The 15,986-nt window shown below is 65.5% G+C and overlaps 1 protein-coding gene across 1 annotated transcript; it reads right to left on the reverse strand.

Moving 5' to 3' along the window:
- Positions 1-807: 807 nt before the first annotated feature.
- Positions 808-14,020, reverse strand: CUNH2orf42 (chromosome unknown C2orf42 homolog). Its single transcript, XM_068156575.1, is given in 10 exon segments — positions 808-985; positions 987-1,116; positions 2,151-2,316; positions 3,850-3,950; positions 5,235-5,342; positions 6,649-6,753; positions 7,726-7,830; positions 8,475-8,591; positions 10,650-11,523; positions 13,950-14,020. Coding segments are annotated over 9 exon segments (1,776 nt in total). The 5' UTR covers positions 11,512-11,523; positions 13,950-14,020; the 3' UTR covers positions 808-903.
- Between the last annotated feature and the right edge of the window lie 1,966 nt (positions 14,021-15,986).

Genomic DNA, 15,986 nt, shown 5'->3' on the forward strand with positions numbered 1-15,986 from the left:
CTCCTGGATGCCTGCTGGGAGCCTCTTGATCCTTACTGGGAGCTATTAGGAGCCTGCTGCAGACCCCTGAGGACCCCTGCAGACTCCCACCCCCGCTTCTGCCCTGGGGGGGTGTGGGGGGTCTTGGCTGGGCCTCCCCAGCCCCTATCCCCCCCCCATGGCTGCTGGAGAAGGTGCCCCCCCCCCGGCTGCTGGAGAAGGTGCCCCCCCCGTCCCTGCTGCCTGGGTGGGTGCTGGGATCCCCTGAGACCCCCCATATTCTCTCCCCTCCCCCCCCCCCCAGCTCTTTCCCCCAGGACCTGGCAGCTGCTGCTGGACTTTAGAGTGGGGATCCCCCACCCCATTTTTTTTAGGGGGGGGGGGGCAGGTGTGGCTTAGGCCCCCCCCTCCAGGCCTGTGGGTGAGTGCTGCCCCCCTGGGTGCCCCCCCAGCCCCCCTAGGTGCCCTTCCCTCCTCCCAACCCCTGAGTGTTGGCTGCAGCCCCAGCAGGCTGTGCTGCTTTGGTGGGAGCCCCCCCAGCAGTGGGAGCCCCCCCAAGTGTGTGTGTCCCCCAGAGTGCAGCCCCCCCGTGTGTGTATCCCCCAGAGTGCAGCCCCCCCCCATTTCCCCCAGCCCCCCCCGTGTGTCCCCCCGAGTGCAGCCCCCCCCCATTCCCCCCAGCCCCCCAAGTGTGTGTGTCCCCGAGTGCAGCCCCCCCCTGCCCTTTGCCCCCAGCCCCCCCTTTGCCCCCAGCCCCCCCGTGTGTGTCCCCCCGAGTGCAGCCCCCCCCCGCCCTTTGCCCCCAGCCCCCCCCCGTGTGCAGGGAGCTCAGGGCCGGCAGCAAGCTCTGGTTTTATTGGGGGGGTCGCTGCGGGGTTTGCCCCCTGCGGCGGGGGGAGGCGGGCCGTGGGGCGGGGGGGGGGCTCAGGGGAAGGTGATGGCGGGGAGGGGGCTGAGCTCCAGCGCGGGGGGGGGCGCTGGGGGGCGCGGGGCGGGGCTGGCAGCCGGGCTGGGGGGTGCCGTGGTGCCCGTACTGGAACCTGAGGCGCAGCTCCCCGATGCGGGCCCGGGGCAGGATGTTGGGGATCCACTCGATGATGAAGGGGGTTGGCTCCTTCTGGGCAGGGGAGGTGTGGCCTGGGGAGGGCACAGGGAGGGGGGGGGACCTCGGGTGGGTGCCCCCTCTCCCCCCCACCATGTCCCCTCTCCCCCGCACCGTGTCCCCTCTCCCCACACCCCCAGTCCATGCTTGGGGGTCCCGCGGTCCTTTCGCCCCCCCTCACTTCCTGCCTGCTTGGCCCTGTGCCCTTCCCCTGCCCCCACTCCTCCCAAAGCCACCCTTGGGTGGCCCTGGCCTGCCCTACACCCTCCCCACTCTATGTGTGGGTGTCCCTGTGGCCTTTTGTGTGTGTCCCCCCAGGCCCTTTTTGGGTGGCTCTAGCCTGTATGCCTCCCCCCACCAGTCCCTTCCTGGCTGTCCCTGTCCTGTGTCCCCCCCGAGTCCCTTCCTGGCTGTCCCTGTCCTGTGTCCCTGTCCTGTGTCCCCCCCCCAATCCCTCCCTGGCTGTCCCTGTCCTGTGTCCCCCCCCAGTCCCTTCCTGGCTGTCCCTGTCCTGTGTCCCTGTTCTGTGTCCCCCCCCAATCCCTCCCTGGCTGTCCCTGTCCTGTGCCCCCCCCCCAGTCCCTTCCTGGCTGTCCCTGTCCTGTGTCCCCCCCCAGTCCCTTCCTGGCTGTCCCTGTCCTGTGTCCCCCCCCAGTCCCTTCCTGGCTGTCCCTGTCCTGTGTCCCTGTCCTGTGTCCCCCCCCCAATCCCTTCCTGGCTGTCCCTGTCCTGTGTCCCTGTCCTGTGTCCCTGTCCTGTGTTCCCCCCCCAATCCCTTCCTGGCTGTCCCTGTCCTGTGTCCCTGTCCTGTGTCCCTGTCCTGTGTTCCCCCCCCAATCCCTTCCTGGCTGTCCCTGTCCTGTGTCCCCCCCCAATCCCTCCCTGGCTGTCCCTGTCCTGTGTCCCTGTCCTGTGTCCCCTCCCCCCCGGCCCCTGCTTGGCTGAGGTTTTGGGGGTAGGGGGCGGGGGGGGGGCTGATGTTTCCTGGTTGCCCTGAGGGAGAGCAGCAGCTGAGGGGTGCAGAAGGGGCTGTGGAGGTGCTGCCCCCCCAGGGAGCCTGCCCACTCACCCACTTTGAGGAAGGTTTTGAGCTCCAGGGGGCGGATGGGGGGCTGCTTCTCCAGGGGGGGGGCGTAGGCCTCGGCGATGGTCTCCACCTCCACCCGGGGGCACCGGAAGGGCTCGAAGCTGCCGTCCCGGTTCTGGATGAAGCTGCGAGTGACCTCCAGGGGCAGCTGAGCACACAGCAAACAGGCACAGCCAGGGTGAGGAGAAGCAGGGGGGGCAGAAGCAGAAGGAGGGAGAAGCAGGGGGAGGAGAAGCAGGGAGAGGAAGAGGCAGAGGGGAGGGATAAGCAGGGGGGAGAGAGAAGCAGAGGTTGGGAGATGCAGGGGGGAGGGAGAAGCAGGGGGAGAGAGAAGCAGGGGGAGGGAGAAGCAGGGGGAGGGAGAAGCAGGGGGAGGAGAAGCAGGGGGAGGGAGAAGCAGGGTGAGGAGAAGCAGGGTGGGGAGAAGAGTGGGGGGGAGAAGCAGGGGGAGGAGAAGCAGGGGGAGGAGAAGCAGGGTGGGGAGAAGCAGGGTGGGGAGAAGCAGGGGGAGGGAGAAGCAGGGGGAGGGAGAAGCAGGGGGAGGGAGAAGCAGGGGGAGGAGAAGCAGGGTGAGGGAGAAGCAGGGTGGGGAGAAGAGTGGGGGGGGAGAAGCAGGGGGAGGAGAAGCAGGGTGAGGGAGAAGCAGGGTGGGGAGAAGCAGGGTGGGGAGAAGCAGGGGGAGGGAGAAGCAGGGTGAGGGAGAAGCAGGGTGAGGGAGAAGCAGGGTGGGGAGAAGCAGGGGGAGGAGAAGCAGGGGGAGGAGAAGCAGGGAGAGGAGAAGCAGGGGGAGGGAGAAGCAGGGGGAGGGAGAAGCAGGGGGAGGAGAAGCAGGGGGAGGAGAAGCAGGGTGGGGAGAAGCAGGGGGAGGAGAAGCAGGGGGAGGAGAAGCAGGGGGAGGGAGAAGCAGGGGGAGGGAGAAGCAGGGGGAGGGAGAAGCAGGGGGAGGGAGAAGCAAGGTGGGGAGAAGCAGGGGGAGGAGAAGCAGGGGGAGGAGAAGCAGGGGAAGGGAGAAGCAGGGGGAGGGAGAAGCAGGGGGAGGGAGAAGCAGGGAGAGGGAGAAGCAGGGAGAGGGAGAAGCAGGGAGAGGAGAAGCAGGGGGAGGGAGAAGCAGGGGGAGGGAGAAGCAGGGAGAGGAGAAGCAGGGGGAGGAGAAGCAGGGTGGGGAGAAGCAGGGGGAGGAGAAGCAGGGGGAGGAGAAGCAGGGTGGGGAGAAGCAGGGGGAGGAGAAGCAGGGGGAGGAGAAGCAGGGTGAGGGAGAAGCAGGGTGAGGGAGAAACAGGGTGAGGGAGAAGCAGGGTGGGGAGAAGCAGGGGGAGGAGCACCAGGGTGAGGAGAAGCAGGGGGAGAAACACCAAGGTGGGGGGAACCAGCGTGAGGAGCCACAGCTGGGGGAGCAGCAGGGTGGGGAGCAGCAGGGTGGGGAGCAGCAGGGTGGGGGAGCAGCAGGGTGAGGAGCAGCAGGGTGGGGAGCAGCAGGCAAGGGGAGCAGCAGGGTGAGGAGCAGCAGGGTGAGGAGCAGCAGGGTGAGGAGCAGCAGGGTGAGGAGCAGCAGGCAAGGGGAGCAGCAGGGTGAGGAGCAGCAGGTGAGGGAAGCAGCAGGGTGAGGAGCAGCAGGGTGGGGAGCAGCAGGATGAGAAAGCTGTGTGTGGGGCTGTTGGGGGCCTCCTGCCCCAGTCCTTACCTCAGGGGTGTCAAAGATCTGCTTGACCTGCAGGATGTTGGTGATGTGCCAGGTGTACTTGGAGAAGGTGCCCAGGGGCAGGGCGTCCTTGCGCACGAAAGCTGGGGGCAGGGGGGTGCAGAGGGAGAGGGGGAAGAGCAAACCACAGCCTCAGCTGGGCCTTTCTGCTGCCTTTTCTCCCATTTTGACCCCAGCCCCAGCTCCAGGTGGTTTGGTTCATGGCTTTGAAGCTCCTCCAGGGCTTTGGTGAGGCTGGGATGGTCCTGAGGGGAAGGCTCAGCTGGGCCTGGGCTTGAGGGAGGTGGTGGAGTGACACTGCCTGGGGAGACCCCAGCATGGGGGTGGGAAGGGAGCTCTGCTGCTCACCCAGCCCAGGCCCCCTGCCCCACCAGGGGCACCCCCAGCAGCTGGCCCAGCAGCACAATGCCCAGGGGGGGTTGGAAGCTCTCCACACCAGGAGACTCCACAACCTCTCTGGGCAGCCTGCTCCAGGCCTCCAGCAGCCTCACACCAAACAACTTTCTCCTCCTGCTCAGGTGAAACCTCCTGGATGCCACTCTGTGCCCCTTGGCCTGTCCCTGGGCACCACTGAGGAGAGTCAGGTGCCCCCCACAGGCTCCTGGAGCTGGGCACTGCCAACCTTCAGCAGTGTCTCACCTGTGCTGGAGCCCCATGGGCACTGCCAGCCTTCAGCAGTGTCTCACCTGTGCTGGAGCCCCATGGGCACTGCCAGCCTTCAGCAGTGTCTCACCTGTGCTGGAGCTGGGCACTGCCAACCTTCAGCAGTGTCTCACCTGTGCTGGAGCCCCATGGGCACTGCCAGCCTTCAGCAGTGTCTCACCTGTGCTGGAGCCCCATGGGCACTGCCAGCCTTCAGCAGTGTCTCACCTGTGCTGGAGCTGGGCACTGCCAACCTTCAGCAGTGTCTCACCTGTGCTGGAGCCCCATGGGCACTGCCAGCCTTCAGCAGTGTCTCACCTGTGCTGGAGCCCCATGGGCACTGCCAGCCTTCAGCAGTGTCTCACCTGTGCTGGAGCTGGGCACTGCCAACCTTCAGCAGTGTCTCACCTGTGCTGGAGCCCCATGGGCACTGCCAGCCTTCAGCAGTGTCTCACCTGTGCTGGAGCCCCATGGGCACTGCCAGCCTTCAGCAGTGTCTCACCTGTGCTGGAGCCCCATGGGCACTGCCAGCCTTCAGCAGTGTCTCACCTGTGCTGGAGCCCCATGGGCACTGCCAACCTTCAGCAGTGTCTCACCTGTGCTGGAGCTGGGCACTGCCAGCTTTCAGCAGTGTCTCACCTGTGCTGGAGCTGGGCACTGCCAGCCTTCAGCAGTGTCTCACCTGTGCTGGAGCTGGGCACTGCCAGCCTTCAGCAGTGTCTCACCTGTGGTGGAGTTGGGAAGCCTCTTCTTGGTGCTGCCACTGGAGATCCTCTGCTGCAGGGCCTCGAAGAAGGCCTGGGGGATGTGGAACACCAGGGGCTCTGGCTTGCCTGGGGGAGGTGAAGAAGACACCAGGTGAGGGCAGGGCAGGGGCTGCTGGCAGCTCTCCTGCCCCAGGTTTGATCATCTCTGCAGCTGGAGGCTCCAGGGGTGGCCTGCCAGGGCATGGCCAGTGCCTGACCACCTTCCCACTGAAGCATCTCCTGGAGTTTAGAGGCTTGGAGGTCCTCTCTGTGGGCATGGTGCAGCAGAACCTGCAGCTGCTGCCTTTCCTCCCTCCCACCACATCCTGCTGTGCTGTGTGAGGAGCAGGCACTTGGGCCTGGTGATCCTCATGGGTCCCTTTCAGCTCCTCCTGAGCAGTGCCAGCCCCAGGAGGCAGCCTGCTGGAGCTGCCCCAGCACTGCACCACCTGTGGGCCTGCTCCAGCACAGAACCACAGAGCTGGCAGGGCTGGAAGGGAGCTCAAGGCTCAGCCAGCCCCAACCCCCTGCCATGGGCAGGGACACCTCACACCACAGCAGGTTGCTCACAGCCACATCCAGCCTGGCTGCAAACACCTCCAGGCAGGAGGCTTCCACCACCTCCCTGGGCAACCTGTGCCAGGCTCTCACTACTCTCATGGGGAACAACTTCTTCCTAAAGTCTAATCTAAACCTCCCCACTTCTAGTTTTGCTCCATCTCCCCCAGTCCTATCCCTCCCTGACACCCTCAAAAGTCCCTCCCCAGCTTTCTTGCAGCCCCCTGCAGATCCTGGAAGGCCACAATTAGGTCTCCTGGGAGCCTTCTCCTCTCCAGCCTGCACAACCCCAACTCTCTCAGCCAGTCCCCACCACAGCCTTGTCCACCTTGAGGCCCCTTGAGGCCTTCAGCCCCTGCTGGCTCTCCTGGGGTGATGCAGGGACACCAGAACTGCCTTCAAGCACCATTTAGCTTGCAGAAGACCCTGGGGGTCCTTGAGTCCAACCATGAACTGAGCCCAAGGGTGACTCTGAGCTGTCAGAGTCCCTCAGTGCCAGCCTGCAGGCCAGCAGATGTGTGCCTCTGTCTCCTGTGACACACCCACAGCGCTCCCCTGTTGCTTGGGCAGAGATTTCTCCTCCAGAGCTGCCTTGAGGTCCACCTTTGGGTGGGCCCAGCTGCCCTGCAGCCCCTCCCAGCAGCCAGAAGATCTCCAAGTCCATCCCAGGCAGGACTGCCCCAAGCCCCAACACAAAGCAGCACCTCTGGGAACCAAAGGGGCAAGCCAGGGGCAAACCATTTGCTGGTCACCTCCCTCAGGCTGAAGTTTTGCTGGCACCAAGAGGCTGTGCAGGGCCTGGGGGGGTGCCCAGGGGTGCTCCCCAAAGCCTCACCCTCAAACTGGTAGTGCATGGTCTGATGGATGCGCTCCGTGACGCTGGCCAGCCACTCCTGGAAGGAGAGGGACACCTGGGACTCATCCAGCAGCTGGCTGCAGCCTGCAAGGCAAGGGGGAAGGGAAGCAGAACCCCCAGGGGGGCAGCAAGGGAAGGGCAAGCAGGCTCCCCTGCCCCTGGGGAGCAACAACCTCCTGCAGCAGCACAGGGGAGGGGAACCTGCTGGGAAGCAGCTCCAGGAGAAGGAGCTGGGAGGGCTGGGGGACAAGAAGGTGCCCAGGAGCCAGCAGTGTGCCCTGGGGGCCAAGAAGGCCTCAGGGGTGTCCTGGGGGGCATGGAGAGGGTGGGCAGAGGGAGGTTCTCCTGCCCTCTGCTCTGCCCACATCTGCAGCCCTGGCTCCAGCTCTGGGCTCCCCAGTTGCAGAGGGACAGGGAAGTGCTGGAGAGAGTCCAGGGCAGGCTGGGAAGCTGCTGAGGGGCCTGGAGCAGCTCTGGCAGCAGCAAAGGCTGAGAGCCCTGGGGCTGAGAGCCTGCAGAAGAGCAGCCCCAGAGGGCAGCTGAGCAATGCTCAGCAAGAGCTAAAGGAGCTGTGGGGGGCAAGAGGCTGGGGCCAGGCTCTGCTGAGTGGTGCCCAGGGCCAGGCCAAGGGGCAAGGGGCACAAAGTGGCAGCCAGGAGGTTCTGTTTGCCCCTGAGGAGAAAGTTGTTTGGTGTGAGGGTGCTGGAGGCCTGGAGCAGGCTGCCCAGAGACCACCAAAGAGCCACCCTGGGGGGACACAGCCACTGCCCCTGCCCTGCTCAGAGCCAGCCTGAGCATCAAGAGCTCCACCAAAGAGCCACCCTGGCAGGGCACTGGGACTGTCCCCCCCCAACAGCCACAGCCAGGCAGAGCCACAGCAGCAGCCTGAGCTCCACCAGACACAGCCACAGCAAGGTGCCCAAGCCCAGCTCCACCTCCCAGAGCAAGCCATGGATGGAGCAGGCTTGGCTGTGCCCTCCCAGGGGTTATGGTGGCACAAAGCCCAGGGCTGTGGGGGTGCAGCCTGTGCCAACCCCTGGGGTGGCTGAGCCCTACCTTGTCTCTTCAGGGAGGAGGTGACAGTTGGCTTCTTCAGGCTGCTCCTCCTGGGGTGGCTGTGAGCTGGGTCCTGAGCCAGCAGAGGGCTGCCTGCCTGTGCCCCTGAGGGGTTGGGGGAGGGAAGGGAGGCAGTGCACAAGTCCTGGGGGTCTGCAGGCACCCCATGGGGAGCTGTCACCACAGCCCCTTCCACCTTCCCACCACCAAACCCAACCCTCTCCACCTCACCACCAAACCCAACCCTCTCCACCTCCTCACCACCAAACCCAACCCTCTCCACCCTCTCACCACCAAACCCAACCCTCTCCACCTTCCCACCACCAAACCCAACCCTCTCCACTTCCTCACCACCAAACCCAACCCTCTCCACCCTCCCATCACCAAACCCAACCCTCTCCACCCTCTCACCACCAAACCCAACCCTCTCCACCTTCCCACCACCAAACCCAACCCTCTCCACCTCCTCACCACCAAACCCAACCCTCTCCACCTCCTCACCACCAAACCCAACCCTCTCCACCTCCTCACCACCAAACCCAACCCTCTCCACCTCCTCACCACCAAACCCAACCCTCTCCACCCTCTCACCACCAAACCCAACCCTCTCCACCTCCTCACCACCAAACCCAACCCTCTCCACCTCCTCACCACCAAGCCCAACCCTCTCCACCTCTCCTGTGGTAATGCCAGCCAGGTGATGGCTTTTGGCCCCAGGTCCTGCCTGCTCCTGTCCCACAGACACTCACCAGGCACTGTCCCCTCCTTTCTCCTCTTCCTGGGCCTGGCTGGAGCCACCTCCCCCCCAGCCTGCAGGGTGGCCTGGGGGCTGCTGACCAAGGGAGGCACCACGAGTCCCTTCAGACCTGGACAAAGAGGCCTGAGTCCCCCAAAGAACCTCAACCAGGGGACATGGGGGTCTCACATCCCCCTCAAGACCCCCCAACCCCCCTCAGAGAAGCCCCACAGCCCTCCCAGTGCATTTCCAGAGGGGGCACATGGAGGTGGGTGGTGATTTTACCTCACCAGGGTGGGGATTTTTCACCTTTGGGTGCCTAAAGGCAGCGATGGATGATCCAGGGGGGACTGCTGGTTTGTACAACCCCCCCAGCTGGCCTAACTCCTGCCTTGGGGGTCCCCATGAGCTCCCCACAGGACTGAGTAGCCCAGACCTGAGCCCAGCCCTCAAGCTGTGGCCTCCCCAGTGCCCAGCTCAGGGGCACAATCCCTGCCCTGCTCCTGCTGCCCACTCCAGGCCAGGCTGCTGGTGACCTCCTTGGCCACCTGGGCACTGCTGACTCCTCTCCAGCTGCTGGCACCCAGCACCCCCAGGGCCTCTTCCCCACCAGGCACTTTCCAGCCTGGAGCCTTCCTTGGGGTTGCTGTGCCCCAAGGGCAGGCCCCAGCCCTTGGCCCTGCTGAACCTCATCCATTGGCCTTGGCACATCCACCCAGCCTGGCACAGGTCCCTCTGCAGAGCCTCCAGCCCTCCCTGCCACCCAGCCTGGTGCCAGCTGCCTGAGGCAGCCTGGATCCTCTCACCCAGAGCATTGATGAAGCTGTTAGAGGGAAGTGCTCCCAGCACTGACCCTGGGGAGCACCACTGCTGACCAGCCACTGATCAGCTCCACTGCCCACCACTCTTTGGAGCTGGCCATCAGCCCCTTCCTCACCCAGCCCCCTGCCCCCAGAGCCCTCTGCTGAGAGAGGGAGGGGTGCAGGACCCCAGAGCCCAGCCGAGGGGCTGGCAGGGAGGAGCAAGAGCCGAGGTGGCACCAGCAGAGCCAGGGAAGGGCAGGATCAGCCCCCCCAGCCCCTCAGGGACCCCCCAAGCCCCTCTGAGCATCCCGTGCCCCCCAAGCCCCTCTGAGCATCCCGTGCCCCCCCAGGCCCCTCTGAGCATCCCGTGCCCCCCAAGCTCCTCTGAGCATCCCATGCCCCCCAAGCCCCTCTGAGCATCCCGTGCCCCCCCAAGCCCCTCTGAGCATCCTGAGCCCCCCCAAGCCCCTCTGAGCATCCTGAGCCCCCCAAGCCCCTCTGAGCATCCCGTGCCCCCCAAGCCCCTCTGAGCATCCTGAGCCCCCCCAAGCCCCTCTGAGCATCCCGAGCCCCCCCCCAGCCCCTCTGAGCATCCCGTGCCCCCCAAGCCCCTCTGAGCATCCCGTGCCCCCCAAGCCCCTCTGAGCATCCCGTGCCCCCCCAAGCCCCTCTGAGCATCCTGAGCCCCCCAAGCCCCTCTGAGCATCCCGTGCCCCCCAAGCCCCTCTGAGCATCCCGTGCCCCCCAAGCCCCTCTGAGCATCCCGAGCCCCCCCAAGCCCCTCTGAGCATCCCGTGCCCCCCCAAGCCCCTCTGAGCATCCCGTGCCCCCCAAGCCCCTCTGAGCATCCCGAGCCCCCCCAAGCCCCTCTGAGCATCCCGTGCCCCCCCAAGCCCCTCTGAGCATCCCGTGCCCCCCAAGCCCCTCTGAGCATCCTGAGCCCCCCCCCAGCCCCTCTGAGCATCCCGTGCCCCCCCAAGCCCCTCTGAGCATCCTGAGCCCCCCAAGCCCCTCTGAGCATCCTGAGCCCCCCCAAGCCCCTCTGAGCATCCTGAGCCCCCCAAGCCCCTCTGAGCATCCCGTGCCCCCCCAAGCCCCTCTGAGCATCCCGTGCCCCCCAAGCCCCTCTGAGCATCCTGAGCCCCCCCCCAGCCCCTCTGAGCATCCCGTGCCCCCCCAAGCCCCTCTGAGCATCCTGAGCCCCCCAAGCCCCTCTGAGCATCCTGAGCCCCCCCAAGCCCCTCTGAGCATCCTGAGCCCCCCCCAAGCCCCTCTGAGCATCCTGAGCCCCCCCAAGCCCCTCTGAGCATCCTGTGCCCCCCAAGCCCCTCTGAGCATCCCGTGCCCCCCCAAGCCCCTCTGAGCATCCTGAGCCCCCCACCCACCACCAGCATCAGAGGCGAGGAAGTCGGCGAACTCCTGCGCCAGGCTCTGGTCGCTGGCGAAGGCGCAGATGCAGGCCAGGAAGTGAACGCAGCGCGGGGCCGGCTTGGCTTCCTCCTCCTCCTCCTCCTCCTCCTCCTCCCCCTCCTCCTGGGCTGCGCCACCCTTGCCGGCCTTCAGCGCTCGGCAGGAGCAGGAGAACTTGGGGTCCCCCTGCGCCCTGGGGCCGAGCTTGCGTGCGAAGGAGGCGTGGAGGTAGCCCAGGCTGTGCCTGCGGCTGGCCTTGCACTTGACCACCAGGACGTCCCTGCTGACCCTCTGCACCAGCGGCCCGCTGGGCTCGGCCGCCAGCCGCCACAGGCTCTCTTTGGTCTCGGGGGAGGCCTGCAGGGAGTGCAGCACCGAGCTCTTGAGGGCCAGCGGGGTGGCCTCCGTCTGGCAGCCCAGGGCCAGCTTGACGTGCTGGCACTGCTCCCCCAGCCCGCCCTGGGCGGCAGCCTTCAGGCAGGAGGGCAGGTGGCAGCGCCCCGAGCTGAGGCGGGTCAGGATGGTGCCCTCCAGCGTCTGGATGGCCGTCTCCGACACCCCCAGCTCCACGAAGCCGCGCTGCTCCGCACCCCGGTCCCGCTGCCGGACCGAGTAGACCTGCAGGGGGGAGCCGGTGACGATCCTGACGGCGTCCAGGGGCGGCTGCTTGCGGCTGCCGTAGCGGAAGACGGTGCCGCAGCTCTTGTTCTTGCAGCTCAGCCCGCGGGTGCCGTTGTAGGTGCCGCAGCGAGGGCACTTCCTGATGCCCCTCAGCGTGGCCTTGCCCAGGTCAGACAGGAAGGAAGGCACTTTGCTCCTCACCGAGGCCGGCTCCATCCTCTGCCCGACCTGCCAGGGCACAAGGGGGAGTTAAGCACAAGCCCCAGGGAGGGCTGCGAGGCTGCGGCCAGCAGGGCCAGGGAGCTTCTTCCTCCCTCCTCTGCTCTGGGCAGCAAGGGCTGCAGGGCACAGCAATGTGCCCTGGGGGCCAAGAAGGCCAAGGGGGTCCTGGGGGCATTCAGAGGAGTGTGGCCAGCAGGGCCAGGGAGCTTCTCCTCCCCCTCTGCTCTGCCCTGCTGAGGCCACCCCTGGAACATTGCAGCCAGCTCTGGGCTCCCCAGCTGAGCAGGGACAGGGAGCTGCTGGAGAGAGTCCAAGGGAGGTTCCAAGGCTGCTGAAGGGACTGCAGCAGTGCCTGGGGAGGAGAGGCTGAGAGCCCTGGGGGTGCTGAGTGTGGAGAGGAGAAGGCTGAGAGGGATCTGATCAATGTCTCTCAAGAGCTGAGGGCTGGGGGGCAGGAGGGAGGGGACAGGCTCTGCTCAGCTGCAGCCTGGCACAGGCCAAGGGGCAAGGGATGGAAAGTGCAGCCCAGGAGGTTGCAGCTCAGCAGGAGGAGGAACTTCTGCCCTGGGAGGCTGCCAGAGGCCTGGAGCAGGCTGCCCAGAGAGGTTGTGGAGTCTCCTTGTGTGGAGCCTTTGCAGCCCTGTCTGGATGTGTTCCTGTGTGCCCTGGGCTGGGTTCTCTGCTCCTGCTGTGGCAGGGGGCTTGGGCTGGGAGATCTTTGGAGGTCCCTTCCAACCCCTGACCTCCTGGGAGCTGTGAAGTCTGAGTGTGCCAAGGGGTAAGGTTGGCAAGGCAGAGAAAGCCAGAGTGGTTTGGGGTGAAGGGAACTTCAGAGGCTATCCAGCCCAAGCCCCCTGCAGCCAGCAGGGACATCCCCAACCGCAGCAGGCTGCTCACAGCCCCGAACAACCTGAGCTGGGATGGTGCCAGGCATGGGGCAGCTCTCAGCTCTCTGGGCAGCCTGGGCCAGGCTCTCCCCACCCTCAACATCAAAAACATTCTCCTCCTCTCCACTCTCAATCTCCCTCTTTTGAGTTAAAATCATCCCCCCTTGGCCTGTCACAACAGGACCTGCTCAAAACTCTGTCCCCAGCTCCCTTCTTGGTCCCTTTAAGTCCTGCAAGGCCACCAGAAGGTCTCCCTGGAGCCTCCTCCTCTCCAGGCTGCACAACCCCAGCTCTCTCAGCCTGGCCTCCCAGCAGAGCCCTTCCAGCCCTCCAGCATTGCTGTGGCTTCCTCTGGCCCTCTCCACCAGGTCCATTATGGACACCCTGGAAGCCTCAGACCCTGACACCTCCACCCTGGCACCTGCTAGTTCCCAGTCTGAGGAAGAAAAATGAGGCTAAAGCAGGGAGCATTTGGCAGGGGCAGCCTCACAGCCCAAGCCATGGGCTTAAATAACATTAACCAAAGGATGTGGGAGGCACTGAAGGTGGCTGGGGGATGGGTGGGGACTCCCAGAGCCCCCCAGGCAGCTGCCAGAGCTGACCTGAGAGACACCACCGTGGGAATCACAGCCCAGGGCAGCAGTAACAGGGAGAAAGCCCTGTGTGAAGAGCACAGAAATGGGGCTGATCGCCCCCATGTCCTGCCCCGGGCTGGGGACTGAGCTGGGGACTTCTCCTCAGCTCCAAGGAGCCACTGGCACCTGAAGCTTTGGGAGGGTCTCGCTGAAGCTTTGGGCAGAGCCCTGCCAGCCCTGCTGTGGCCTCCTCTGGCCCTCTCCACCAGCTCCCTGTCTGTGCTAAGGGCTCCAGGGCTGCCCCAGTGCTGCAGGGGAGGCTCAGCAGAGCACAGCAGGGAGGCAGAATCCCCTCCCTGCCCCTGCTGCCCACACTGCTGGGGCTCAGCCCAGGCTGGGGCTGGGGCTGGGCAGGCAGCGCTCGGTGCCAGCTCCTGTCCAGCTCTGCACCCCCAAGGCCTTCTCCCCAGGGCTGCTCCCCAGCCCTGCATCCCCAGCGCGGATGGGTACCGGGGGGTGTCCCGGCCCAGCTGCAGGACCTGGCACTCGGCTCCGGTGAACCTCCTGAGGCTGTCTCGGTGCCCGTGGGGGCTCTGCGGGGCTCCCGTCCCTCGGGCGCCAGCCGCACGCCCAGGGCCGCTCGGTCCCGCCCTGGGGGCTCCCCGGACACCCCCCCCCGGCAGACAGGAAGGCTAAGAGGCCCCGCGGGGCCTCCTGCCGGCCCGGTCAGCTGGCACGCAGCCCCGGTGCCCGCCTGCCACCCCGGGCCAGCCTCAACCCCCTCCCGCCCCCCGCTCGCCCACTCCCCGCTGCGCCGCGCTGACGTCACTACCGTGGCGTCACCATGACGTCGCAGCCTGCCGCTATTTCCGCCGCTTCCCGGCGTCCCCCGCGCGCCCTCGCCCGCCCCCTGTGATGTCATTTCCTGCCCCGAGGGCCCGGTTCCCCCCCGCTCCCCCCCTCCCGGTACCTGGGCGGCGGCGCGCGCCCCCCGCTCCCTGCCCGGACCCACCGCGAGGGCGAGTAGAGCTCCGCCCCCGAAATGGCGGCGGCTCGCTTGTGATTGGTTCGCTTAGATCACGTGTGGCGCCGCGGAGGCTGCTGGGAGTCGGAGTCACCGGAGGAAGGGCAGCAGGGCTCAAGGCGTACAGCTCCCAGCAGCCTCCGCGGCTCCACGAGGAGCCCCGGGTCTGGCTTCTCCCCCGCCAAAGGCTCCCCGCAGCCGCTGCCCGGCCGCCTGCTCCTACCTGCAGCAACCTGGGGGGCCGCTGAGGCCAGGGGGAGCAGCCAAGGAGCAGCCTTGCTGCTCTGTACTTTTCTATGGAGTTCCTTCTTTCCCCCATTTCCTAGTCCCCATTTTTTCTCCCCCCCCAATTTCTTCCTTTTCTCCCAGTCTTCCCCTTTCCCCATTTTTTCCCCAGTATTTTCCCTTTCTCCTTAATATTTTTTCCTTCCCCCCACAGTCTTCTCCAGGCTGCACACCCCCAGCTCCCTCAGCCTGTGCTCACAGCAGAGCTGCTCCAGCCCATGGAGCATCTTTGTGGCCTCCTCTGGCCTCACTCCACAGCTCTGTGTCCTTCTCCTGCTGGGGACAGCAGAGCTGGAGGCAGGATTGGAGGTGAGGTCTGAGCAGAGCAGAGCCCAGGGGCAGAATCCCCTCTCCTGCCCTGCAGCCCAGCACACAGCTGCCTTTCACAGTATCACAAAGGTTGGAAGAGACCTCACAGATCATCAAGTCCAACCTGGCACCACAGACCTCAGTACTAAACCATGGCACCAACTGCCACATCCAATCCCCTCTTGAACACCTCCAGGGATGGGGACTCCACCACCTCCCTGGGCAGCACATTCCAATGACAAATGACCCTCTCAGTGAAGAACTTTCTCCTCACCTCCAGCCTAAACTTCCCCTTGGGGCTCCAGGAGGGCACTGCTGGCTCCTGGGGAGCTGCTCAGCACCCAGCACCCCCAAGGCTCTTTCTTCAGGGCTGCACTCTGCCCCCAGCCTGGGCGAAGCAGCTGCACTTTGTGACTCAGCATCATAGAATCATAGTACCATAGTATCATTCAGGGTTGGAAGGGACCACAAGGATCATCGAGTTCCAACCCCCTGCCATGGGCAGGGACACCCCACACTAGATCAGCCTGGCCAGAGCCTCATCCAGCCTGGGCTTAAACACCTCCAGGGACAGGGCCCCAACCACCTCCCTGGACAACCCATTCCAGGGCTTCACCACTCTCATGGGGAAGAACTTCCTCCTCACCTCCAGCCTGAATCTCCCCACCTCCAGCTTCATTCCATTCCCCCTAGTCCTATCACTCCCTGAGATCCTGAGCAGTCCCTCCCCAGCCTTCCTGTAGGCCCCGTTCAGATCCTGGAAGGCCACAATGAGGTCACCTCGGAGCCTTCTCTTCTGCAGACTGAACAGCCCCAACTCCTTCAGTCTGTCCTCACAGGAGAGCAGCTCCAGCCCTCTGCTCATCCTCATGGCCCTTCTCTGGACACCTTCCAGCACCTCCACATCCCTCTTGCAATAGAGGCTCCAGAGCTGGAGGCAGTACTCCAGGTGGGGTCTCAGCAGAGCTGAGCAGAGGGGGAGAATCACCTCCCTTGCCCTGCTGGCCACACTTCTCCTGCTGCAGCCCAGGCTCTGGTTGGCGTTCTGGGCTGCAAGTGCACACTGAGAGCTCCTGTTGAGCTTCTCCTCCCCCAGCACCCCCAAGGCTCTCTCCTCAGGGCTGCTTTCCAGCCAGTCCCTGCCCAGCCTGTATTTGTGCCTGGGATTGCCTTGACCCAGATGCAGGGCCCTGCACTTGCTCTTGTTGAACCTCATGAGGTTGGCTTGTGCCCACCTCTCCAGCCTGTCAAGGTCCCTCTGGATGGCCTCCCTTCCCTCCAGCGTGCCTGTGGGACCTCAGGCAGCTGGCACTGGCCCCCACTACCCCCCAAGCCCCTCCAGCTCCTAGAGCAGGAAATAAAAGACTCAACCAACAGGCAAGCCAACAG

The sequence above is a fragment of the Melanerpes formicivorus genome, unplaced genomic scaffold (genome assembly GCF_026170545.1).
Source record: "Melanerpes formicivorus ecotype bairdi unplaced genomic scaffold, bMelFor1.0.p_v2 SCAF_34, whole genome shotgun sequence".
Classification (NCBI taxonomy): domain Eukaryota; kingdom Metazoa; phylum Chordata; class Aves; order Piciformes; family Picidae; genus Melanerpes; species Melanerpes formicivorus.